The 26,112-nt window shown below is 52.4% G+C and overlaps 1 protein-coding gene across 11 annotated transcripts in view; it reads left to right on the top strand.

Moving 5' to 3' along the window:
- DLG1 (discs large MAGUK scaffold protein 1) overlaps nt 1-26,112 on the top strand; it is a 70,800-nt gene that overhangs the window by 10,181 nt on the left and 34,507 nt on the right. For 3 of the 11 annotated variants that reach the window (XM_081329327.1, XM_081329325.1, XM_081329323.1), the window contains exons 5-14: nt 5,856-5,945; nt 8,123-8,176; nt 8,315-8,365; nt 9,089-9,213; nt 12,170-12,339; nt 12,660-12,796; nt 19,925-20,069; nt 23,091-23,217; nt 25,267-25,423; nt 25,655-25,757. In XM_081329327.1, coding sequence (XP_081185453.1) covers nt 5,856-5,945; nt 8,123-8,176; nt 8,315-8,365; nt 9,089-9,213; nt 12,170-12,339; nt 12,660-12,796; nt 19,925-20,069; nt 23,091-23,217; nt 25,267-25,423; nt 25,655-25,757 — 1,159 coding nt within the window. Of the gene's footprint in view, nt 1-5,855; nt 5,946-8,122; nt 8,177-8,314; nt 8,366-9,088; nt 9,214-12,169; nt 12,340-12,656; nt 12,797-19,924; nt 20,070-23,090; nt 23,218-25,266; nt 25,424-25,654; nt 25,758-26,112 lie in introns of all 11 variants that reach the window. The other 8 variants (XM_081329326.1, XM_081329324.1, XM_081329320.1 and 5 more) reach the window with 4 other exon arrangements.

Genomic DNA, 26,112 nt, shown 5'->3' with positions numbered 1-26,112 from the left:
TCATGGCTGCTGAGCGATGGCAGAAAGACCTTAGAGGACTTCAGAGCGATTCTGGGTGTCTCTGGCGCAGTCCTTTTCTCTCGGCCCAACTCACCTCGCAGGGTTGTTGTTGAGGGAGGATTAGGAGGAAGGAGGATTAGGTGTGTTTGCCACCTTGAGTGGTTTATAAAATTAATAAAGGCAGGGGAGAAAGAAAGAAAATGCCAGAAGTGACTGTGGATTTGTCAAGATTTTAGTCTTGCTACATTAGCTTTTATCAATTTTTTTGGTTTGGAATCTTCCTTTGCAGATTGTGGGAATTCTGAAGATGTGATATCGTCATTTTAGCAAAGCTGTAAACATCCTTTATGTCATTCCCATTAAGCAACTGAGCCAAAATGGGGTGGGCTTGGAAAGACGCTTGTCAGCCGGCACAGGAATATTGAAGGGAGGATGGTAGAGATTGGTGCTGGGTTTTCAGCCCGTTCTGTGGGTAATTCAGGAAGATGGCGGAGGAGGGGGGGCGCTGGCCCCAGGTAAGCATGCCGAGGCCCTGGTTGGGGCTCTTTGCAAAGGCTTTGCCTCGCATCCCAGGGGGGAGTCTTCAGTGCAGCGGTTCAGAGCCGGGGGAGAGTTTGCAATAAAAGCCAGTCCTCACTTACCGGCAACAATGGCGACCAGTGACTCTGTTACTAAGCTCCACGGTTGCCAAGCCAAAAAAAATATCACGTGATCACGCTGGACTTAAACAACGTCGCTTCCGCTTCTGTTAAGCAAATTCCTGCGGTCGTTAAGCAAGGTATCACACGGCCATAAGTGGTGATGTCATTTCCCCATTAATTCCACTTGTTGGAAGGCGGTTGTGAAGATCGGGAATGGCAGTCACGTGATAGTCGCTAAACAAGGCGGTTGGTAAGCGAGGACCAAGTGTAGCCTGTGTTAATATTTCTTGAAGCCGGGGGTGCTGATGATTCCCTTGTGGGTGTAACTCCTCCATCGGTTTTCGGGGGTGCTTCTGCCACCTCCATCTGGATGGGGGGGGCCCCTTGCCCGCTGGCTGCGCCTGGCCAGAATCGGCTGCTGGCTGGCCGATTGTGCCCAGCTCTGTTGATCTGTTGCTGGCTATTCCTTTGAGAGCCTCTAGGGGGCCTCAGCTTCCCCTGCTCTTCCTCCTGGTCAAGTGGGTAGTTTGTGTGGAGTGGCCACTCCAGCCTTGTGACCCTGGCTCTTTATTGAGATGGTCTCTGTGTGTGTGTGTGTGTGTGTGTGTGTGTGTGTGTGTGTGTGTGTGTGTGTGTGTGTTCTTTCGTCTTTGTCTCTGTTTTGCTGGTTGCAATCCTTGCGGTTAACTTTTTGTTTAACTTTGCTTTCCCCAGATTTTTTGAGCGTTGTGGGCCACTGTGATACCTGGTGGCTGACGTAGCCTGGTGTTGTATTTTTTTATGTTTGGGAACGTTATTGTGCCCACTGGCTCCTGGGGTATTTTTCTCTTGTTTTGTTTCCTACTGCCTCTCTGAATGATTGGGGGGAGGGGGGAGGCGGGAGTTCCTCTTGAATACATTTTGGATGTCCTGTGGTTAATTTTTGCTTTTGGAGTGTTGTGGCTGATAAGATCCGAATTGGCCTCATTTTGTGGGGCTGCTCTTTTAAAGGGGCCAGTGGGCTTCGCGTCTCTTGGATTGGGACGGACCGTCTCTTGATAACAGAGGCACCAAGTTGAGCTCTCGCAGGGCCAAAAGCGTTTAAACCACCCGAGAGCAGATCAAAATGCCGAAGCATCGTAGACAAAAGAAAGCTGTTTCTTGTCAGCCCATTTCACTTCTAGCACTTTACGTACAGAAGAGGGAAGAGAAAGCTGTAAAGATTTTGAACCTTGGTGTGCTACAGACAGAACTCTGCATTTAATAGCCGTCGCTGGGACTCCTGCAGAAGGCTTGCGGCCGTGTCAGAAATCCTTGCATTCCTGTTGCGTTTGGATCTCTCCCAATCCAGCTGTCGAGGCAGAAGCATCCCCTCCTTTCAGCGTACTCATTTTATTTCTTCAAAGCATTTTGTTCCCTGATTTCTAAAAGTCACACGGGTGACTTCAGTGATCGGCCTCGCCTGCTTGATGCCCCCAGTGGCCCTTCCCCTCTCCCCTCGGGCAAACGGAGGAGGAGTCGGGAGCGAAATGTATGGGAGGCCCTGATCAAAGCCACACTCGAGCTGCAGGGTTGGTGCACCAGCCGTCAGATCTGTCAGATCTTGCATGTCCGAGAACTCTGCTCGCTAAGGAAGATGGTGGGAAAGAGAAGGGGCTTCAGAAGATCAGGAGGGCTCCGGCGGGAGGAGGAGGAAGGGGAGGCAGCTCTGAAAGCTGCTCTGCCAACAGCCAGGTGGTCCCCGGGCAGCAGCAGAGGCAGCGTCTGTCGGGCTGTTTTCCAAGACCGGCTGGAAGCAGCTGCGAGGCCCTCCCTGAGATGGCAGTTCCCTGCTTCCCGGGCATCCCCAGAGGCCGCCTTCCCTCCGTGGATCTCCTGCTCAGTGCTCGCAGCAGCAGGAGGAGATCCTAATGGGGGCGAGGGCAGGAGCGGCCAGACAGCTCCCAGGGGGGCCGCAGGGAGTCGTGTGTAGGCTGCCCGGGAAGGAGCCTCCGGGGCCAATGAGCTGGCTGCCTTCCTGCCTCTGCTCACGGATGCAGCCGTCACTCCGCCTGTGCTCGGCTGCTGCTGCTCCCTCCCTCCCTCCCCGCTGGGTGGGCGGCAGGGAGCCAGCCGGGCACTCCTCGCAGCCACCTGCCGCACTGGTGCAGGGATGAACTTCATCTTTGGAAACAGCTCCCTGCTCCACTCGCGGGCCGGCCGGAGCGGCACCCCAGGGCCCAGCCAGGGCTCAGCAAGACCCAAACTGAGATTCTGGGCCAGGAAGGGCTCTGCGGAGGAGGATCTGCCTGGGCACCAGGAGCCCTGGCGCTGGCCGCCCCTCCCGCCCTTCTTGGCTTGCCTGCAACCCTTCCTGGACTGCCTGGCGGTCGCCCCCGGCCCCTCCAGCCAGGTAATGCCCCCCCTCCTTTTGAGCTTTGTTGGTTTGGAGAGCAGGACTGGTGGGAGGCCGGGGGGTCTGGGGGAGCCTTTTTCCGGGCTTGGGATTCTCTCCCTCCGTGTGGCGAGCGCGGGGGGCCAGACTGGCTGTGGGGGGCTCACAGGTGCCACCAAGGGGCTTGTTTTAGACTCGGCTGGGCCTTAAGGCCAGGGGCGCTATCCCACTGCGGGGGGGGGGGGAGGGAGCTGGAACATTGCATAGGAGTGAAGCAGCGGAGCTGGCTGGTCTTGGGCTGATTGGCAGTGCCAGCCTGCCAGGATGGGCTTCTGGGTGTGTCCTGCCAGAGGGCGGACTCCAGGCCCCTTCAGAAGCTTGTGGGGATGAAGATCATACCCCCTTCTGAATAGAAAAGGGTCTGCACCGGGAATGAGCCTGGCGGCAGCTTGACTCTCACCAGAGGCAGCTGCTGAGAAGGGCTTTTGTTCACTTGCTTCTAGCCCCCCCCCCCCGGGCTGCTTTCTTGGAAGGAAAGAGCCCATTGCTCCCTCTCGACCTGAGTTTACTTCCCATCTTTAGTTATGCCGCTCACAGGGTGAGACCAGCGCTTGGGTCCTCCATCAGTTCCCTGACTGACCTCCCAACCCCCCCCCCCCCCGGTCACCACGGCTTGGCCTCGGCTGGAATGTTTTGGTCACATTTTGCAAGCCTCTGTCCTCGGTGGGCCTTGGGCCGTTCCGCCGCTGGCAAAGCCTCTGGCTTTGGCGTTTCTCCTCCAGCGTTTGGCTGCCCCTCTGTGGTCTTGCTGCGTGGTTGTGCGATAGCCGTGGCTTCAGCCTTCTGCCAAGAGGTTCAGAGGATATTGAATTCGGCTGGACCCTCGGAGGCCCCTTGGGGGCGTCTTGGTCAAACCTTGGGGTGCAGTGGGCTGCGGTGCCTTCTGGTTAGAGGCCCCAGGGCCCAGGCAGGATGTACCGCTATATTTCTGGCATGACTTCTGGCCTAAGAAACAACCTATGAATCACCCATGGTAAATGAAGGTTTAGTAGCCAGTTCAGACTGTTAGCCCTGCTGTGCTAATAGCAGATCAGATACTGGGCGCCTCCTGTGCTAGCCAGAGGCGGCCTCGACCAGCCCAGAAAGTGCTCTGGGAGAGCATCGTCCTCGCCAGCTCAGGCCAGAGCGAGACGTGACGAGGCAAGACGCTTTCCAGAGAGACCTTCAGTGCAGTGGGGCCACAGCAGAGAAGACCTCCTGGTTTTGGTCCACACAAAGATGGAGACACCAAAAGTTTCCTCCGTAATGAATGTGTTGGGTGGGTTGATTCCGGCTGGAACTTTCTAGAATTGGAAATAAGGGCCTCTCTGAATGGCACTGAAATCCTTTTGGCCATCAATGCAGGGTGTGCAGCAATGAACGTTCTTGGCAACCAGCGCTAGCTGAGCGAAGGGGAGCGCCAGTCCGTGCCGGTTGCGGTTCCAATGGTCTTGTAAGGGACTTGAACCTGGAGGCATCCCCTTAACCCCAGTGATCCTGAGGGGGTCAGTTGCAGTTGTGAGATCCCATAGTCCCTGGCAGGGCCACAGCAGGTGCACCGGCAAAGGTGCAGTCCCAAAGGCTGTTATGGCCATGGGCAAATGCTGCCCATCCCGCAGCAACTGTGAATTCCGGAGGGCCCCCCATCACTGCTCCCCATTTCCTCTTTGGGTAATAAAAGCTCTGCAGGCAAAAAGAGGGCACCGAGGACTGCCATACGCAAGAGAGCTGGGCGAGAGCTTATTCGCATCCTGGCGCTGGTCTTCTTTCTCTGCCGGAAGGGTTCAGGGTAGAAGTTACGGCATCCGTATTTTGGGGGAGAGACCGGTCTACAGGACAGGTGCCGTGACGGAGGAGGCGTGGTTCCTGGCCCATCGGGGAGCCATGGGAGCAAAGGAAACTTCTCGTCCCTCTGACATTATCCCAGTTGGGCAGAGAGAGGGTGTTACAGACCTTGTCGATCAAAGAACTTTGACTGGAGGTTCCAGGTAGAGGCCTTCCCTGCCGTTGCCCTTCTCGCCCTCTGGAGGTGAGGACGCCCCTCCTGGCCGCCTGCAGGATTTTGAAGACCTGGCTCTGCCAACTGGCAGGGGACTCACTGAGTAGTGGGCAACCCTTGATGGCCCTCCCCCAGCCTTGGATCTTTATCCAGCCCTCCTGGTTGATGCACGGTATTTTTATATGGTTTTTTAGACCTTTATGTTTTTAACTGTGCCCTACCCAGAGTCCCTCTGTCTAAATTGGAAGGAAGGAAGGCGGCCTTCAGAGAGCTAAAAGATGGGGGCTCCTTTGTGTTGAGAGTGGGGAGGGTCTTCGTTGCCCTGGGGGGGGGCGGTTAGGCCTAAGGCCACTCAGGTGACAGTGCAGGTCGGATACTAGGAAGATTTTCTTCTTGGTGAAGACTGCCAACCAGATTGCCTCTTGGGTGGGAGGTCTCCAATATCTGTTCTCCCCCCTCGCCCCCCCCCGGGTGAGATGGTGGACCATCCGCCCCAGACCCTGACCGATGCTGCCTGGAGCAGGAGGGGGTCTGTGGGGGGGTCATTTCAACTCTGTCACTCAAGGGGGGGGGTCGCTGCGATACTGTGTAGCAAAAGCCAGAAGGGGCCATTCCTGTCTGAGCTGGGCTGCTCTGGGGGCTGGGTCTTTCCCCAAAGGGGCAATCAGAGCCCCATCTTGGGCCAGCGAGGCTCCCCTCGCCCGTTTCTTGGGCACGAGGAGTCGGGCTGCTTTTGGGTGACGGAGGGGGCACCCCCGGCAGCTGGCGTCTGGGGTGCCTGCCGTGGCTCCCGCCCTTGACTCCTTTTCATTGCTGCTTTTAGACGCCAGAAGCTGCTCCTCCTCCTCCTCCTCCTGTCTCTGCTCTGCCAGTTCCTGCCGAGGCTTCACTCATCCCATCTTCCATCTCTCAGGTTTTTATTCCTCTCATGCCATTTGCACGCTGGTCGGTGACGGCTGCGTCATCTGTGTGGCCGCAGCTCAGCTCAGAGGTTGCCGCCTTCCCCTCCTGCGCTAGAAGAGGGGCCCTGCGGGAGGGGGGAGGAAAGGGTGAGGGAAGGGGGGGGGTTGTGTGTGTGTGGTCTGGTTCACCCCAAGAATCTACTGTACAGGTAGTCCTCAGCTTATGACCATAATTGAGACCAGAATGTCTGTGGTTAAGCAAGGAGGCTGTTAAGTGAGTCACACGTGACGGTCAGGTGACTCTGATTTCCCCCGGTGACTTGGCTCTCCGGAAGCCGGGATGCGGCAATGGTGGTAAACACACATGCCGGTTGCCCGAATGTGGCCGTGGAGTTGCCGCAACGGTTGTGATGCAAGGAACGGTTTGTAAGTCCCTTTTTTCCAGTGACTTTGAATGGTCGCTAAAAGGAATGGTGGTAAGTGGAGGACTGCCCGTACTTCAACTGCTGAAAGGGGTGGCATTAGAGATTTGAGGATGGCCACTGGCCCTCCCTGCTTCCCGGGTGGCATTAAAACAGCTGGATCCCCAGATCCCTCTGGATCACCCACAGTCCAATCCCCCAGCTGCCTGGGTCCCTGTTTTGCGTCTGTGCCGTCGTGCTGGGAACCTTCAGCCTTTGGGGGGGGCAATTCTGGCCCAGTGGTCCCTGTCTAGGTCCATTCTGGCCCTCCTGCCCCGCCACCCTCCCTCCCCCGCGGCCGCCCAGGGGCTTCGCCAGCTCCGTCCTCACATGGGCCCCGAGTGCTCTCCATGCTGTTGCTCAGGCTGGTCCGCATTAAAACAATGGCGTCTAAAATGCTGCTTGGGACGGTGGTTTGATTGACCGGATGGAGCGTACATTTTGTTGTTGTTTCTAAGCACAGCCCAGTGTGTCGTTGATGAAGGCTGTGAACCATCTAAGATAATTTTGGGTTGCTTTAGGCAGAGATCGGTGGGCGGAAGGCTCACCTTGTGTTGGTCACCGGGGCTCGGCCTTCCTGGCCAGCTGGGCAGGTAGGCAGGGCCTCAGCTTTTCTTGCCCCCGTGCCAGAAAGACACCCCGACGCAGCCTTCAGGGGCCCCACCGGGAGTGGCAGAGACGGGGCCCTCCAGGCTCTCCTCTGGAAGGATGGCCCTCTGCTCGGAGGACCTCGGTCCTCACCGGCATCCAAAGCTGCAGGTGACGCAACCTTAGCCGAGGCAGCCGGTGCCTTGCATGAAAGCGAGACGGTTCAGGAAGGTTTCCATGGGCAGAACAGGAGGCCCGGCTGCGCTTGGGTAGGCCCTGCAAGGAGTCATATCCCGTGGGGTGGGGTGGGGTGGGGGGCACGGGGCTCTGGCCGTCTCCCCTCTGCCTCCAGGCGCAGAGCCGGCTGAGAGAAAGGCCGGGGCCTCTCTAGAGGGCTTGGGAGGATGCTCTAGTCCGTGGAGGAACCGGTGGGTTGGAGAAAGGAGTCGAAGGTGCAACACCTGCTTTAATCATGCCCCTCCCCCCCCGCCCCAAGGACTGTCTGCAGTTTGGCCCTTGAAGAGAGGGAGAGGAACCTGGGTGTGCTTAGCCTTGAGAAAAGATGGGCTGAAAGCCTGCCTGGTTGGTCCTGGGGGGGGGTCTCCTTCAGAGCAGATGGCTCAGAATCATGGGGCCCAGGCCAGATGCCAGGCAGAGTCGGATGGAGGCTTCAGCAGGGGGGAGGATGCTCAAAGGAGGCTTCCTCCATGAGGATTCTGGGAAGAGCCCGGCCGGGGGCCTTGGGGGCCAGTTAGCCACACCTGCTGGGGCTGGAAGGGGGCTGATCTGGGGGGCAATGGCAGGAGGCCTTGTTGGGTTTGACCTGAACCTGGCTGGGTTTTCTGACCTTCAGCCCCCCAAATAAAAGGTGAAGTTGGTGAAGCTTTGTGACGTGGCAAACTCTGAGATCTTTGAAGTTCTTTTTTATTTTACTTTAGGCAGAGATTTGGGGGTGGGGGGGCGGGCGAGGAGGGCAGTGGGGGGGGCTGCATGGCTGACCAGTCCAAGAGCTTGAAATGGAAGAGCTGCTGCAGCAGCAGCAGCAGCAGGGAAAAGGCCCAGGAATAAGGGGGATGTAAATTGTGGGGGGGAGTGTCATACTTCTTTTAATCTGGCTTTTCATTTTTTTTTATTTCCAGGCAAATCCCCCTCCAGTTTTGGTAAACACAGAAACACTGGAGACGCCAACTTACGTAAGTTTCTCTCACTGAAGCTTAGAACTAGCCCTGTGTTTGTGTCCCACTTAATGTCTTGCTCCTCTCTTAATCTGGAGTCTTCCTGTTGCTGCAAGATTGTCCCATTCTCTGCATGTCTTGTGTGTTCCTGTGTAGGTCAATGGCACAGACACAGAGTATGAATATGAAGAAATTATGCTGGAAAGGGTAAATATTTGCTCCTTAGTCCATCGAGTGAGTTCATTCATTCTGCTGTTAGAATTCTGCACACACACACACACACACACACACACACACACGGTTTCCGCTCCTCAGTGGCTCCTGGGGCTCCGTTCTGCTGGTTCCAGGCTCAGGTTTTCTGCCTTCCTTTAACCCAGTTAATCTGGCCGTGCCAAAGCCAGGGTGGGTTATTTGATTGCCTCTTGGCATAGACTAACTGGCTGTTGACCAGCTCTTCTGAAATGGTCAGTTCAAACCGGCATGTGGGATCTGATTGCCAAGGGAAGCCGTGCGCCCCATTTCCTGGCCGGCAAATCGACCCCCCCCCTTTTTAAGCAACATGCACAGGGCTTTATCAACTGAGGTTGGAGCAACCCTGGTGGTCACCTCTCCAGCCATGTTTCCACAGGTTCAGCCCACCCAGCCGTGCGCTTGTGAGTTCCTGGGGAGGGGGGAGGGAGGCCCTTTGATGAGAAGGCAGGCAGCAGGTGGGTTTCCATGCTGGGGAGGCAAGGAGAGAAGAGCCGGCAGGACAAGGCTGGTGTGGGTGCCAGTTCTCTTGCCAGCCGCGGGCGGCTCCTGAGCTGCGTGCTTCCCCCTCCCCGCTCTCTCCCGCGGGGACAGGGCCTTCCTTCCACCCTTCCCTCAGGCCCTCCCGGACCGTCCCCCTTCCGGGCGCTCCAGCGTGGTAACCAGAGGCTGCCGTTACAGGGCAATTCTGGACTGGGCTTCAGCATCGCAGGCGGTACCGACAACCCGCACGTGGAGGACGACTCGGGTGTGTTCATCACAAAGATCATCCCAGGAGGGGCAGCTGCCCAAGACGGGAGGCTGCGGTAGGTCTCTCCTCCTCCAAGCCCTCCCTGCAGCTGCGGCTTCTGGTCGGGTGTGCAAGGAGCAGCTGGGGGCGGTGGTGGCTCCCCTTGCCTCAGGGGAGCCTCTCTCCGACGGGTGGCGTTCATACAACACATTGAACCTGGTTATTGAACTAATCAGCTTGTCTGGATTTGCACAGTAATGACACTGCTGCATTCACCACCGAGCGTCACAGAATGATGCGTCACTTGGGCCGCAGACATCAGAATCCGCTAGACCAACTCGGGGGGGGGGGGGAAGGGTATCCAGTTTGGTTTTGAAAAAATTCAGCAGCTCTTCTAGCCAGACTGTGCTGCGGCTTCACGGCTGTTATATAGTCAGGAAGTTCCCTGAGAGCCTTTTTAGAAGTTGAGTCCCTTGGGCTGCTGTCGGTCTCAGGGGAACCGCTGCAGCCTCGTTTCCCCAGAGGGCTGCTGTCGCCCGTCTGTCTCTCTCTCTCCCTCTCTCTCCCTCTCCCCCCCCCTCTCTCCCTTTGTGCCCAGCTCAACCTGTGCAGGAAGCCAGAGGCTTTCGTTGTTCTGCCCGAGGAGTCCGGAAACCGTCCCAGCTGAGCCTGCTCCGAGCCTGCTCCGGTTTCCGTGCCTTTCCCAGCACGGAGCCCAGAAACACCCCCCCCCCCGGCAGCAGGCTCTCCCTGGGAGTCTGCATGCGGTTCTCCTGCGAAGGCAGACCCCACCCATCTGGAATTGGCCCCAGGGTGGCTCTGCTCTGACCAGATTTCCTTTAGCTGTCATTTGCCTCCTTTCTGCCCCATTTCGGACCGTGTTGAGTAACACTAGGCTGAGAGAGTGAGGGGGCCCCTGGTACAGCCCCCCAGGAGAGGGCAGAAGAACTGACGATCTTTGGCTGCTCGCTTGCAGAAAGAAAGCAGTTACCAGCCCTTGTGTATCTGTCTTGGGGGTGGGGGTGGGGAACAGCTAAGTTTTCCAGCTGAAGAAGCCAGAAATCTTCCCATTGAATATACAAAATGCTTTCTTTACCAGAGTCTGTTTTCCAATGCCCATGCTGGTTCCATCCTAGGAAAAATTCTTTCTACGTAGCCTAGTGAAACCAAGTAGAATATAGCGGATGGGGAGGAGATAGCGTATATTCAGAGCGGATGCAGAAATCGCCTGATGAAGAGGCCACGCAGTTTGTCTCTGAACTAAACCTGCCTTCTTGCTGTTCTCGATTCGTTTTCTTCCTTTTCGGAAATGGGAGTCCTCCAGCACAGAGGAGCCCGGCTCCCTTCGAAAGGCTGCCTCCGCGGCTCTTGCAAACCGTGATTACTGGGGGGGGGGGGAGAGAAAGGGCACAGAGGGCAGGCTAAGAGCGGGGGGGGGGGGGAAGGAGGCAATGGTGGGTCCCAGAAAAGAGGAGGAGGCCGAGAGGAGCTCCTCCCCTGGGCCAGCGGCAGGTGGCGGAGGGAGGCTGGACCTTCGCCAGAGGCCCTCGGAGGTCCTTCCCAGCTCTCTGGGCCTTCTTTAGAAATTCCAGCGGCCCTTCAGAGACTCGAGCAGCGCTTGGCAGTCGTTCCAGTGGCGCAGGCTTCCTTCCCCCTTGGCCAGGTTGGGCTGGCTCAGGTGTGTCTGTGCAAGCAGAGCCTCTCTTCCCCCCCCCCCCAAATTCATTTTATCCAGTTACTGGGGAGGGGGCTTGTTTGACGTATGCAGAGAATTCCTTGCCCGGAGCCCTGAGTTCACACCCAGGTCCTGGGGGGGGGCGGGGGGAGCGTCATGATTGCTGTGCTGCAGAAGGGAAAAGAAGCAATTGCCAGAATATGGTGTGTGTGTGTGTGTGTGTGTGTGTTTCATTTGGCAAGATTGTGATGGGAGGGGTGTGAACATAGCTTCGTTGTGTGCTGGGGAAAGAAGCGTCTTGCAGGGGCCCCCTTTCCCATTCGGTGGGTCACGGAGGAGTGCCTGGGTGCCGCTGGGGAACCCACCCACAAACAAACGCACAGAAGGTGGTGTCACTGTGGGATAATAAGTTTATTGTGCGTTTTGGGATTTAGAAAAATGGTTCGATGAAGCAGGTGGGATGGAAGTAGGGCAGCTTTTCGTGAGTGTGGCACGAAGGGGTCTTTCTAGGCTCACAACTCCTGCCTCGGGGGGCGGGGGGGCCCTGGCATGGCTGCCGGGGCCTTTTTTCTTTTAATCCCATTTATATCCCGCCCTTCTCCGAAGACTCAGGGCGGCTTACAATCTAAAGCACAAATCAATGTGCTTAGCAGTAGCCTTCATTCTATGTATATGCCTGCTTATTAGGGCTTTCACCCCCCCCCCCAAGCAGCATTATTACAAAGTCAGCTTATTGTCCCCAACAATCTGGGTCCTCATTTTACCTACCTCGGAAGGATGGAAGGCTGAGTCAACCTTGAGCCTGGTGGGATGAGAACCTGCAATAATTGCAGGCAGCTGGTGTTACTTAAGGAGGCATTAGCCCACTGCTCCACCAAGCTTCGTCCGAGTTCTTCGGCCATTCCTGGCTGGCCTTCCATTGGCTGGCTGCAGCCAAGCATTGCAGCGGCCTTTTGTCCTTTGCCTTCCAACTTCCCCATTGATTGCGGGGGGGGAGCCCCAAAGGGGAGACTGAACTAGAACTCACCATCTCCGGGTGACTGGCACAAATTCACCCGGACAAAGGAAGCACTAGCAGAGCAGGGAGGGAGGGATGAGGGTGGTCCTGGGTGGAGGCAGACAGAGGCCACTCCGGCTGGACATACAGCAAGCAGCTTGGACGGCCGTCCTCCAAAGAAAGGGGGGGGGAATGCCTCTTGTGTTGACCAGAGTGCTGCTTTGCTCCGTGTTTGATCGTCCTCCAGTCAGTCAAGCACGCAGATCTGCGCCTGGGAGATTTGTGCTCCCCTCCACACATGCAGGCACAAGGCACAGGCGCACGTGCTGAGTCTGGGAAACCCCTCCCCTCCCCGCGCAGGGTGAATGACTGCATTTTACGTGTGAACGAGGTAGACGTCCGCGATGTGACCCACGGCAGAGCGGTGGAGGCCTTGAAGGAGGCGGGCTCCGTGGTCCGTCTGTACGTCAAGAGGAGGAGGCAGGCCACGGAAAGGGTGGTGGACATAAAACTGGTGAAGGGGCCCAAAGGTTTGTGAGCGGCCCCTGCCGGGCGATGCCCCAGCAAAGAGGGTGTTTTGCGCGGGTTCTCCCCTTTCCCGCCCTGCGCGCAAGAGGTGCCCTTTCCTGGAGGTGGCGGAGGGGCGTCCAAGAGAGGAGCCCAGGCCGGGTCCCAGCGGGCGCCTCACCAGCGTGGCAGAGCTGCTGGGGTCCCACCCTGCAGTTCCCCCTGGGGAGCCTCTGGGCAGATTCCCTTCTGTCCCAGGGGAGGGTCCTGGTTCCCTGCCAGGGAGCGGAAGCCCGTGTGCGGGGGGGGGGCGGTGCTGATGGCCTTTGCTCTCCTGAAGCAGGTCTCGGGTTCAGCATCGCCGGGGGTGTTGGCAACCAGCACATCCCCGGGGACAACAGCATCTACGTCACCAAAATCATCGAAGGCGGAGCTGCACATAAGGACGGACGGCTCCAGATCGGAGACAAGTTGATGGCTGTGAGTTTATATTCATTTTGGCTTTTTCCACTGTTCCCTTGGGCAGTTCTGTCTTCTTTTAGCTTTGCTAGGGACGCTCTGGGGCCCGTCCGACAACCTCAGAAGACTCAGGCGCAGCGTAAGGGGTGCCCTGGAGCAGGAAGGAGTCTGGAGTAAGTTTTACAGGAAAGAAAATCTGCCTTAAATCTTGTGTATCCCATTGGAAGTCGCCCAGAGCCACTTTGCAGGGGAGATAGGTGGCATAAAAATTTAATAAATAAATAAAATAAATAAACCAGTATTGAAACTGGGCCATACCAATTATATTCACTGAATAAGTCTGGAATTGTGTGCTGCAGCTGCCAAAAAAGCCAACACGGTGCTGGGCTGCATGAACAGAGGGATAGAATCAAGGTCACGTGAAGTTCTAGTACCACTTTGCAAGGTCTTGGTGAGGCCACACTTGGAATACTGCATCCAGTTTTGGTCACCACGATGTAAAAAAGATGTTGAGACTAGAAAGAGTACAGAAAAGCAACAGGGGGACTGGAGGCTAAAACATACAAGGAACGGATGCTGGAATTGGTTAAGTAGTTTAACGAAGAGAAGGACGAGGAGGGACATGATAGCAGCCTTCCAGTATCTCAGGGGCTGATACAAAGAGGAGGCAGTCAAGCTGTTTTCCAAAGACAGTGAGGACAACCAGTGGAACTCCTTGCCTCCAGAAGTGGTGAATGCTCCAACACTGGAAGTTTTTAAGAAGAGACTGGACAACCATTTGCCTGAAGTGGTATAGGGTTTCCTGCCTGAGCAGGGGGTTGGACTAGATGATCTCCAAGGTCCCTTCCAACATTATTATTATTATTGTTGTTGTTATTAATGAGATTAGCCGGTTGGAGTACCAAGTAGAGCTGGTCAAAAGCACCCTCTGCCAGTAACCAAGGCGTCCCCAGTTAATGCCAAATCTAAAAACTCCAAATTCCATGTTTCACCTCCCTCCCCTGATATTATTTTCCTTCCTTCCTTCCTGTTCTGTGTTCTGCCTTGCCCCCCCCCCCTCTGTTCCTGAATCTCTTCCCAGCTCCATTTGAGGACTTGGAAGCCTCCCCCCCCCCCCCCGAGCCTGGCACAAGCCATCCTAGATGAGGGGCAGAGCTGAGCATAACCTGCCTATTGATGCTCCATTGTCTATATAGTTTTCTCCGACGGTTTCATAGGAGGATTATAGAGCTGGACGGGGTGTTTTAGACTGTTAAGTCTAATAACCCCTTGCGCTCATACGTGAATCCGCACGCTGATCCCCTGGGCTGCCCTTCTCATCGCTGCTTCAAATTGATACCATGCACTCTACTTGAGATGAATGCGACCAAGACAAAATAAAGTGGGATAATTACTTTCTATAGTTTGGAAATCATGCCTCTGTTTTTGCATTCTAAACCTGCATTTGCCTTTCCAGCAGCTTCATCACACGGCTCACTCATTCAGTTCCCAGGCAACTGCTGTGCACCAACAATTTTTTCACAAGTTTGTTGCCCTAGCTACAACCTATATTTATGCATTTGATTTTGTTTGCTGGGAAACTTTGCATTTGTCTCTTACACCCACTCCTCTGCGCAAGAATCATAATCAGAATAGAGCTGGAAGGGACCTTGGAGGTCTTCTTATCTGACTCCCCCCCCCTCTCAAGCAGGAGACCCTATGCTATTTCAGACAGGTGACTGTCCAGTCTCCTCTTAAAAACCTCCAGTGATGGAGCACCAAGAACTTCTGGTGGCAAGCTGTTCCACGGGTTAATTGTCCTCACTGTTAGGAAATTTCTCCTTAGTTCCAGGTTGCTTCTCTCTCTGATTAGTTTCCATCCATTATTTCTTGTCCTGCCCTCTGGTGCTTTGGAAAATAAATTGACCCCCTCTTCTTCTTTGGGGCAGCCCCTCAAATACTGGGAAACTGCTATCATGTGCCCCCTGGTCCTTCTTTTCTCTAGACTAGCCAAACCCAAATCCTGCAACCGTTCTTCATATGTTTTTGTCTCCAGGCCTTTAATCGTCTTAGTTGCTCTCCTTTGCACTTTTTCCAAAATCTCAACATCTATTTTGTAATGTGGTGACCAAAACTGGATGCTGTATTCCAGGTGTGGCCTTAGAAAGGCTTTATGAAGCAGTACTAATACTTTACGTGATTTTGATTCTATGCCTCTGTTTATGCACCTAAGGATTGTATTAGCTTTTTTGGTTGCTGCCGCACACTGCTAGCTTATATTTAAGTGATTGTCCACTAGGACTCCAAGGTCCCTCTCACAGTTAATTGTTTTTGAGCCAGGTTTTGCCTAATCTGTACTTGTACCTTGGTTTTTCCTGCCTAGTTGTAAAACTTTGCTTTTCTCCACATTGAAACTCATTTTGTTGGATATGGCCCATTGTTCAAGTCTGCCAAGATCTTTTTGGATCCTGAGCTTGTCTTCTGGGGTGTTGGCTATTCCTGCCAGTTTAGTGTCATCTGCAAATTTGATAGGTTCCCCTTTTATTCCCTCATCTAAGTCATTAATGAAGATATTGAAGAGTCCTGGGCCTAATACAGATCCATCTGGTGGTGATGCTGTCTATCCCAGAAGTCTCCAACCTTTTGGGCACCAAGGAACGGTTCCGTGGAGAGAGGTTTTTCCATGGACTTCAGAGTGCGTGGTTTTGTGTGCTGCCTGCATCCCACGGATGGGGCTTTGCTTGTTTATGCGGACCGGTTGGTGGCATGCCATGGCCCAGTACCAGTCCATGGACTGGGGGTTGGGGACCCCTGGTCTATCCCACATTTTTCAACCTTACCAAGAAGTAGGTTGTGGTCAACTGTGTCGAGTGCCTTGCTGAAGTCTAAGTATACTATGTCCACAGCATTTCGCTGGTCTACTTTATCAAAGAATGAAATAAGATTGGTTTGGCATGATCTATTTTTAAGAAACCCATGCTGGATTTTAGTTATAACTTTTATTTGTTTCAAGATGTTCACAGACCTGTTTTTTGATTATTTTTTCCAGTATCTTCCCAGGTATTGATGTTAGACTGATGTTGGGCAGATGTTAGGTGTGTAGTTTCTTGGGTCTGTTTTTTCCCCTTTTTTGAAGATGGGAAGCACACCAGCTCTTCTCCAATCCTGATGTTCCAGGATTTTTGAAACATATGGTACAATGGTTCTGCCACCTCCTTCAGAAATCTGGGATGTAATCCATCAGGTCCAGTTGATTTATATTCATCAAGATCAGATTGTTGTTGTTAGTTGCAAAGTCGTGTCTGACCCATCGCGGCCCCATGGACAACGTTCCTCCAGGCCTTCCTGTCCTCTACCATCTTCTGGAGTCCATTTAAGCTCACGCCTACTGCTTCAGTGACTCCATCCAGCCACCTCATTCTCTGTCGTCCCCTTCTTCTCTTGCCCTCCACCTTTCCCAGCATTAGGCTCTTCTCCAGTGAGTCCTTCCTTCTCATTAGGTGGCCAAAGTATTTGAGTTTTAGCTTCAGGATCTGGCCTTCTAAAGAGCAGTCAGGGTTGATCTCCTGTAGGACTGACCGGTTTGATCGCCTTGCAGTCCAAGGGACTTGCAGGAGTCTTCTCCAGCACCATAGTTCAAAGGCCTCAATTCTTTGGCGCTCAGCCTTTCTTATGGTCCAACTTTCACAGCCATACATTGCAACTGGGAAGACCATAGCCTTGACTATGCACACTTTTGTTGGCAGGGTGATGTCTCTGCTTTTTAGTGTGCTGTCTGGATTTGCCATGGCTTTCGTCCCAAGGAGCAAGCGTCTTTTAATTTCTTGGCTGCAGTCCCCATCTGCGGTGATCTTGGAGCACAGGAAAATAAAATCTGTCCCTACCTCCATTTCTTCCCCATCTATTTGCCAGGAATTGAGAGGGCCGGATGCCATGATCTTGGTTTTCTTAATGTTAAGTTTCAACCCAACTTTTGCACTCTGCTTCTTCACCCACAACAAGAGGCTCTTTAGTTCCTCTTCACTTTCTGCCATTAGAGTGGTATCATCTGCATATCTTAGGTTGTTGATGTTTCTCCCGGCAATCTTAATTCCAATTTTTGATTCATCTAGCCTTGCCTTTCTCAAGATCAGATAGGTGTTCTCTAATCATTTTCTTGCTTATTGTAATTTTTATTTCTAGTCTGTCTTTTACTGTTAGGTTTTTGGTAGGTTGGGCTATAGTTTCTTTTTGCGTGAAGTCTCATGCAAAGAATGAATTAAGCAGCTCTGCTTTCTCTCTGCTACCTGTTACTTCCTTGCCATCTTCTCTCTTAAGCGGACCTACTGTTTCCTTGACTTTTTTCTTGTAATTTATATGTTGAAATAAACTTTTTTTTTATTATCTTTGACTTTTGTTGCAAGTCTTAATTCATTCTGAGCCTTTGCATTCCTGACTTCATCTTTGCAGATTCGGGCTGTGCTGATATTCTGCCTTGGTTATGTATCCCTCTTTCCATTTTTTGTAATTGTCCTTTTTGTCTTGCGGTTTATCAGAGAGATCTTTGTGCAACCGTACTGGTCTCTTCTTGGATTTCTTGTTTTTTTTTCCAGTGGTATTGTGCTGGACTAGGCTTTTATGATCATATTTTTCAGAGTTTCCCATGCTTCTTGAGTTGTTTTCCCCTTTAGGATTTTTATCCATGGAATTTTCCTAGACTCTCTTTGAGTTTGTTAGAACTCTTTTGAAGTTTAAGACGCTGGTTAGACTATATTCTATGGTTTCTGTTTGCATTATATTGAAAATTACCCAAAGTTCTGGCAATTTCAACTCCCTCTATTACTTCTCGATTAGTAAGAATTAGGTCTAATAGCTTTTCCTCTAGTTCCCTCCTTTACCTTTTCGATGACAGTTGTCAGCTAGGTTGGTTAGGAATCTGTTTGATCTCCCACTTGCTGCAAAGTTTGTCTCCCTGTTGATAGGGTAGTTAAAGTCTCCCATTACTACTTTGGTATGTTTCCTACATAGATTTGTTAATTGATTAGCAAAGAGTTCATCTATTTCTTCTGCTTGGTTGGGTGGCCTTTAGTATACGCCTATAACAATGTTGCTGGGCCAGGTCAGGGCCCGTCTTAATCCAGACAAGGTTTGTTTTTCTGCCAGGAGCCATAGATGTACCCCTCCCCCACCTTTCCTCTACAAGGGGTGTCCGGAGGCTTCCAGCTCCCTGTCTAGGGGTAACAGTGAACCCTGAAAATCATGGCATTCGAAAGAGCCTTTTGAGTCCCCTTCTTAAGCCACCCAAGTTAGTCACTATCACTGTGTCTTTTGCGTTGTATTTAAACATAGTCCTCGTTTATTGACCACTTGTTCAACGACCAAAGTTACAGCGGTGCTGAAAAAAATGACTTTATGGCCAATTTACATCCAGTTGCATGGTCGCTGTTAGCATTGTCTTGTGCCTAACCTGTGTTGTTTTTATCCTCCCCCTCCTTGCAAAACAGAGATTGGAGAGGAAGGGAGTGCAAGAGAATAAGTAGTTTGGGGCTAGATACTATGGGCACATAACACAAACAGCTTGCATTGCTGTCTTGAAATCTCTCCAATCTTTGCTCTGTGAGGTGGGGAAAAGGGAAAAAAAAGCAATCGGTTTCTGTAGGCAGTTCCTCCTTTGCTACTGCCGGCATGATCACATTGCTTTTGATGTGTAGGCTCTGGATATCCCCTCCTCTCCAATCTCCTTGCTCTGCTGAGGGGGGAGAGGGAGAAGGGTCCGGGACAAGTCACCGTGGCCAGTTCGCCACGGGACAACAGTCAAAGAAGGAACAAAATGAAATGTGAATGACGAAAATTAAAACAGTTTTTAAAAATTTATTTTGAATTGTTGAATTGCCCTGTGGCGAGTTGTCCCATGGCGGGTTGGCTGTGGCAAGTATACAAGGCAGCAAGACACCAATTCCAGAGGGCAGAGAAGTCTTTAGGAGGCAAACGAAAGCTAAATGTGTGAAACTGAATAGTCTTGTGTCTCCAGCTGTGTCTGTGTGTGTGTGTAAATTTTTTAATAAAGAATTTTGATTGTAATAGTAAAATTTAATACAAACTAAATTTAAAAGAGAATAGAGACAAGAAGTAAAAAGTGCAAGGAAGAAGAAAAAGAAAAGAATGTAATAAAAATATGTGAAGAAGCAACTTCATCGCAAGAAGTATAAATAAATTTAGTATCTCTTCACCTTTAAATTTATAAATATTTATCTCCTCATCCCATATCCCATTTCTTATCTATAAGCAAATCCATAAAACATTTTTTCAGTCTTGATGTCAACAGAAAGTGTATAAAGATAGCAAGAGGTAGTAACGTATGTTGTTTTAACTTTGATCAAATAAACCAATTTTATATTATTTCATTTTATTGCCTTCCTTGAAATATAGTCATAGGAGTTGATTTCACTTCACTTTGTGGTCCCATTACGCACACTTTTTTTCTAGACTTTAATAAGTCTCTCCTGTAAATCCAATAGGGAAAAAATGAACTAGGCCACTCTCTTGGTTTGTCTGAGCAGCTGTCAGTTGGATCCTAGGAAGTGGCAGATGCTTCTCTCTCTGGGTGCAAAGAGAAAATATCTGCTGTGAGCTCTGAAGGTGTCAGGAAGGGCATTCAGCCAGTAAACTCTCAGCTCCATTCAGTTGCTGCGATTCCACCCCGACGCAAGGGATTACAGGGTCGTTAAAAAGAAAAAAAAACCTTTCTTGGTTTGTCATTTGTTTTCCTCTCTCAAATTTTGAAGCATCAGCCAGTTTCTTTTCTAGGCCCAGTGAAATACCCTTTTCTAAATCATTCTCTTGGTCTCTCAATTATAAATCCACTTTTTTCTTGTCAGATAAAACTTGTTTTACTGTTGAGATTTCTTCAATAACTTCTTTTGGGCACAGTCTATTCATAGAAATGGACATCGTTACTGACATCGTTGATAGGGTGGCTGTTTCTGCTTCCACTCTTCAAAAGCCACTTTCTGTATTTTTATTGTCATAGTGTTTTGCATCAGTCACCGCAGCAATCTGGGGGGACTTCCTGGGCAAAAGCCCGACTTCTGCCTGCGCCAGCGTCTCATGATACGGAACACAAGGAGTGATTCTCAGGGAAGGTCTGTTTCCTTCCAGGGCTACGTTTATTTTGCATTTTCCCTCCTCCAGGTGAACAGTGTTTGCTTAGAAGAAGTGACCCACGAAGAAGCGGTGGCTGCTTTAAAGAACACGTCTGATTTTGTCTATCTGAAACTTGCAAAGCCCACCAGCATGTTCATAAACGATGCTTACGGACCTCCTGAGATCACTGGCTGTAAGTCTGAGTTTGGGATGGCTGTTCTTTATTAGAGAAGAATTAACTAAAAGCATCTTTTCTCTCCTTTTCCTTTGCTGACCTTTTGTTATGTGTGCCAACAATTTTCGTGTAAAAATAAATAGCGTTTTTATTTCTTGATGCCCCAGTGTAGCAGAACCGTGCATAATGTTGGTAAGATACAGTAAGTGAAGAGAAAGGGGGGGGGAAAGATCTGCATGGGTGCTTGAGCCAAAGGATGGCAAACGGACGGAGGAGGAGGAGGAGGAGTCTGGCCACTTGCAAACCTGCGGGAAAATGCCGGAAGGGAAGAAGAGCCTCTCTGCAAAGGGTGGGAGACATCTAACACTTCACTCCCAAAATGGCGTCATTACCATGTGTAATTTTCTGAGTTAAATAATTTGTTTGCTTAACATAATTCAAAACTTTCCCCATTCCTAAGAGCTCCGAGTGATCAACAATAAAGAACAAAAAGTTATGTAACAAAAATGAGTGCAGAGGCCACGTTCATCTTAGGGCAAAGGCATGGAAATAAGATTTTTGACTTGTTTGCAGGACGCACGTAGGGTATCGCTGGTGGGAGAGGCCTCCAAAGGGTGGGGCCACATACCCCATGAGGGGGTGCACAAAGGGGACCCCCGGGGGGCCCTCTCTAAACACGGACAAGGGGCTCCAGTTCTGACGGGGTTTGTTCCTGCTGTGCGTCGGTTCTGGGTGAGGCCTTCGAGGTCACAATCAGGACTTTGAATTGCACTTGGATGCCAGGTGCTAACCACTACAATATGGGCAGTCCTCACTTACTGACTGCTCGTTCAGTGATTGTTTGAAGTTACAACAGTGCTAAATAAGCATATCTATGGCCAGTCTTTGAAGTTGTGGGTGTTGCAGCCTCCCTGCAGTCACATCGTAGCAATTCGGGCCCCTGGCAACCAGGGTGCCTTTAAAATAGTCACAATCCTGCCACTCGTGATTGAGATTTGTGACCTTCGCAGCCGCTTTCCGACAACCAAAGTCAATGAAGAGGCTGTCAGGAAGTTGCAGGTCGCAATCACGTGATCATGGGTAGTTCATTAAAGGACTGCAGCCGCAACTGCCATCGTAAGTTGGGTGCTGTTGCATGATTGTTCCATTTACAACCACTTTGCTTAACGAGAGTTGCCAGTTCTAGTCGCAGTCGGAAAGTGAGGACTACCTGGAACTTTAAAATTGGCGTTATTTTCTACGGGTGAGATTGTGCCGGCTGTAATTTTGGGGTCATTCTCAAAGGCAGCCCCAGGTAAAGCTCATTACCATTAACTGAGTGGTGGTCGAGACGTGAATGAACATTGCCAAGGCATCCTGGGTTGACCTGCCAGCGTAACACCTGGCACACCAGCTGAAGCTGCCCACCTGCTGCTTGAGCAGGAGGCAAGGACCCAGCACATCTGGACCCACAAAGCGTCTCCTTTGTGGGGAGCAGGGCCCAATGCAGGGTGACTGCTGCTGGGGTCAAGGTTCTGGCTGATGATCCCAACGAAGTAAGCACACCTGAGACCTTCCAGTCTCTAATGCAAAACTTTATTGAGCACAGCATACCGGCACTAATGAATAGAAAACCAGCTCTGGCAATTTGGCGCCAGAAAGATAATTAAAAGAGTAAAACCTTCCCTCCCCTCTCTGACGGTTCAGGGCACAATGTCCAATTAGTTCTTCAGGCAGATGTTACGAGAAAAGGGTCTCTCCTGCGCCCTTGCTTCCCATGCAGATAGAAACCAGCTGTGCATTCCATGCTTTCCCCTCCCCCCTCGGAACTGTTGGCAAGCTAGGAGCGGCGTGGCTGTCCTAGCGCAAGCAACCTTCGTAGCTTGGCAAGTGGAACCGAAGGAGCCTCGTTGAGCCTCGTTGCTCTGCTCTCCTCTCCACCCTGTCCGAGCCTTGGAGGGAGCAGCCCATCACCTGACCGCTTCGACCAGCTTCAAGGTGTCTCCCAAGGCTGACGTTCCACCGGTTCAGCTTCAGCGGCTTCTCTGAACCCAGAACCGTCTGAGTGCTGGAGCTGGCTTCGCTTTATCTGTGGCCTCCAGATCCTCGCTCAGCCAGAGTTTCATTCCTTGGTCATTTGACAGTCCAATTACTTCCCCTGGGTGTTTTTTTCCCCTCCCCCTTCTTCCATCTTTGGGTGGCTTTGGCCACCCACGAGCTCCTTGCACCCATGGCCTGGTCCAAGAGCATTTTCTGAAAGAGTGTCATCCTTTTGAATTAGATGCTGTCCAGCACTTGTTATCTTTCTCCTGTGGGCCTCTTTAAAAAGTGCTCTGCCCCCATTTTGAGATTCTTCACCAGGATCTGCCTCATCTGCAGGTTCAGCTTTTTTCCCAAAGTTTCCCACACCAAACAAACGAAGCTATCACCGTTGGGGGGGCGGGGAGGAGGGCGGAGCTTGATTTCTGCAGTCGGCACTGTAGGTAGATGAATTTTTTCTCGTCGAGCACTGCGGTGACTTTTAGGATTCAGTGGTCAGCGCCTTCCTGAGCACTGAGGTCTGTTGCCCTACCTGGCCCCAAGGAGGGCAGGGACTCCTAGACCCAGTGGAGTCTCCGCTCGGCACTCTGTGGTCGGACAGTCTGGCTCCCGGTATTGGATCAGGCGGCCAGTGCCTGGCTTCCTTCGTGGCCGCCTCAGTGCCGAAGGCGAAAGGGCCAAGGAATGGCAGCCGACTGGGGCTGGGAGAGGGAACCAGCTCTCCCCCCTTTCATTCCGCCCTCCCCCCTCCCATCTGGGTGGGAGCCCCTCCTTTGAGTCAGGCGGCAGCAGGTGGGCCTGGGGACATGCCCCGGCGTTAAGGGAGACACGGCAGGTCAGACCTTAGCCGTCTGGGCACTTCGCAGTGGCTCCTCTTTGGGGCTCCTCTCCCACAAGGCTCGTTCTTGGGCCCTCCAGTTTTCAGCCGTGACTGGCCTGGAGGGAGCATCAGAGCCGAGATGGCAGCAGACGGCACCTTCTTCTGACTGACCTGCCTCTCTTCCTCCTCCTCCTCCTCAGCTTACTCTCAGCCTGCGGAGAACCACGTCAGCCCGTCAGGCTACCTGGGCCAGCCTTTGCCACCAGCCTCCACAGGGAGATACTCGCCTGCTCCTAAGGCAGTGCTGGGAGAAGACAAGACCGCCAGGTAGGAGGAAGCTGCGTCTCTGCAGCCACTGATGCAACATCTTACTGGGGGGGGTGCTGAGCACTTGCGGGGGAGGGATGGAGGGAAGTGGACAAGCTCCTGGAAGAGAAGGGCCAGCAGAGCAGCGCACCCCAAAGGGGACGATGGGCGCCTGGCTGAGAGCGGCTGTCAGTGCACCGAAGAAAGGCCCTCGTTGGGCCAAGCAAAGCTTCGCAGGTAGTCCTTGACGTACGACCGTAAGTGCCCGGCAGGGATGCTTCACGGCTGGTACAGCACTTCCAGCTGTCACAAAATCTGCCTTCCCCCACAGCCACACAACTGCATTTCCCACGTTTGACAGCTGGCTCATATTTACGACTTGTTGCGGTGTGGTGTGGGCTTGTGCGATTTGCAATATTTTTTGCCAGTTTCCAGAGAACCATTTCAGTTTTAGAACTGTATGATTTGTCTAAGTGTTGCACGATTCGGACTTAAAACTATGTGATTCATTTAAAGACTGCCACCAAATAGTCATAAATCACATCTGGTTCCATGGGTGCCTTGACTTAACGACTGTCACGATTTAATGACTGAAGCATTGGCCCCCGGTGTGGCCATAACTTGAGAACTACCTGTAATAAAGTACAGCTCCGGTGGGGACTTTTTTTTCCTCCCTCACGGCCCACACTCTTCCTCCTCCTCAACTGTGGTGTGGAAATGACCGCAAGGAAGCCCGGAGGCGGCACCTGCTAATGGTTGGGTGGCAGGAGGGTTTGTGCTGGGCATCCTGGCAGCTTCTTCCAAGGTTGGCTGTAGAACGTCTCCCTCTGCCCCCCCCACCGTTGACCCCTCCCCCACCATTGCCCCCTTCGGCTTTGACGGAAGAAGAACAATGGGGGGGGGCTGACCAGCGAGAGTGGGAAGGGAGATCCAGGATCAGCAGCCCGGATGTGAGAGCTGGGCAGCTGGGCAGAGTTGTCCGCAGTTGGACGGGGGTCTAACGCGTCTAGTTGAATCGGATAAGCAGGAGCGTAGATCGGGTCCAAGGGATAACCTGGAAAGAAGCCAGAAAAAGCCTGGCCAGAATACCTGCAATAGGAGCCGTGTGGCGTGTGATGGATCCAGCCAAAAGATACACTTTCTGCTCGGGGGGGGGGGGTGTCGTGGTGGAAGTCTCGTTCATACGTTTTTTTAATGCTTTTTATATATATATATATATATATATATATATATATATATATATATATATATATATATATATATATATATATATATATATATATATATATATATATATATATATATATATATATATATATATATATATATATATATATATATATATATATATTTCTCAGGAGAATCTTGCTAGTACCAAATTGTGGATGACTTCTCTTAGTGGAAACTCTTCTTCTTGGGTCCCTTCTAGGATACTCTAGAATATTCCTATAATGCAACTTAGTGGGTTGACATCAAAATGAAGGGCAGGTGGTCCTCGCTTACTGTCAAGCACAAGCCCCAGACAGGACGCAGTGGGAGCCACTCGAGTTCAGATCTTTATTGCCTTACCCTTTGTGGACAGATCCTGGCTGTAACCTTCTGATCTAACAGATCTACCCTGGGAGATTCTAGGCTGGGGTTACCCTAAACCTCTTCTTCCCTCCCCGTCCAGGCCAGGACCGGGCAGCCTCTCGGCTTGGGCCCCTCTGTGGAAGGGGCTGCCTCCTCCCCACTCCTCCTCCAGCTGCACTTTCCATCACACTCTGTCCCTGAGTGGCCCCGGTCGTAAGGAGCGAGGTCGCAGGGCCGTGCCATCTTACGAAGGCATTTGCGGCGGTTCCAGGTGCTGCCGTTGGACAAATCTTGGCCCGGTCGCAGCACCCGGCAGCCGCGTGGTCCCCATTGGGGATCTCCCATGGCTTCCTCACTAGCTTTGCTCGTCAGAAGCCGACGGTGAAGGTCGCCAAGGGTGATCCGTGGGACTCTGCGATATCACAACTGCGAGGCAGAGGCCGGGTGCCCAGATCAGGATCCCCTGCCGCAGTGGCTCCAATTTGTTTCTCCTTTTAGGGAGCCACGGAAGCTGGTGCTGCATCGGGGCTCCACGGGGCTTGGCTTCAACATCGTGGGGGGAGAGGACGGGGAGGGGATTTTCGTCTCCTTCATCCTTGCTGGTGGGCCTGCAGACCTCAGCGGGGAGCTCAGGAAAGGAGACCGCATCATTTCGGTAAGACCCTGCCGAGGTGAGCAGCCGTTGGGTCTCCTTGGGCCACGTGGGGTCTTCTTGGCAAGAGCCCCCCCCCGGGCCGTGTGGGCCTCTGCCTGGCAAGGAGAGCAGCAGGGACAGGGGAGGGAGGGAGGCCTTTGTGATCCACCGGCAGGCAGCCCGGTCAGGTTCCAGGCTGGTCAGTTTGGTGTGTCCTGATGTGAGCGACGGTTCATTTGTGTTGCTTTTCAGGTAAATGGTGTGGACCTCAAAGCCGCAACCCACGAAGAGGCAGCTGCTGCCCTGAAAAACGCCGGTCAGTCGGTCACTATCGTAGCTCAGTATCGTCCCGAAGGCAAGTGAAGCCCCTTTTCTCTGGGGAAGCCCCTTCTTAGAATGGAAGCCGAGAGGCTGAGAGTGTCTGGGTTGCCTGCCGTGATGATGGCGATGCTGAAGATACGAATTACACCTTTGTTTCACCGATGACTTTGTCAAGGCACAGTACGGTGCTCCCCCCACGAGTACAAAGGGTAGGGAGTACACAATAGTAGAATAAGAGTTGGAAGGGGCCTCGGAGGTCTTCTAGTCCAACTCCCCTGCTCAGGCAGGAAACCCTATACCGTTCCGGACAGACGGCTGTCCCGTCTCCTCTTCAAAGCCTCCAGTGATGGAGCAGCCACAACTTCTGGAGGCAACTTCCGTTCCACTGG

The sequence above is a fragment of the Vipera berus genome (assembly GCF_964194415.1).
Source record: "Vipera berus genome assembly, chromosome: 5".
Taxonomy (NCBI): domain Eukaryota; kingdom Metazoa; phylum Chordata; class Lepidosauria; order Squamata; family Viperidae; genus Vipera; species Vipera berus.
Note: the sequence above shows the minus strand (reverse complement) of the source record. Positions and strands in the feature narration are given on the sequence as shown.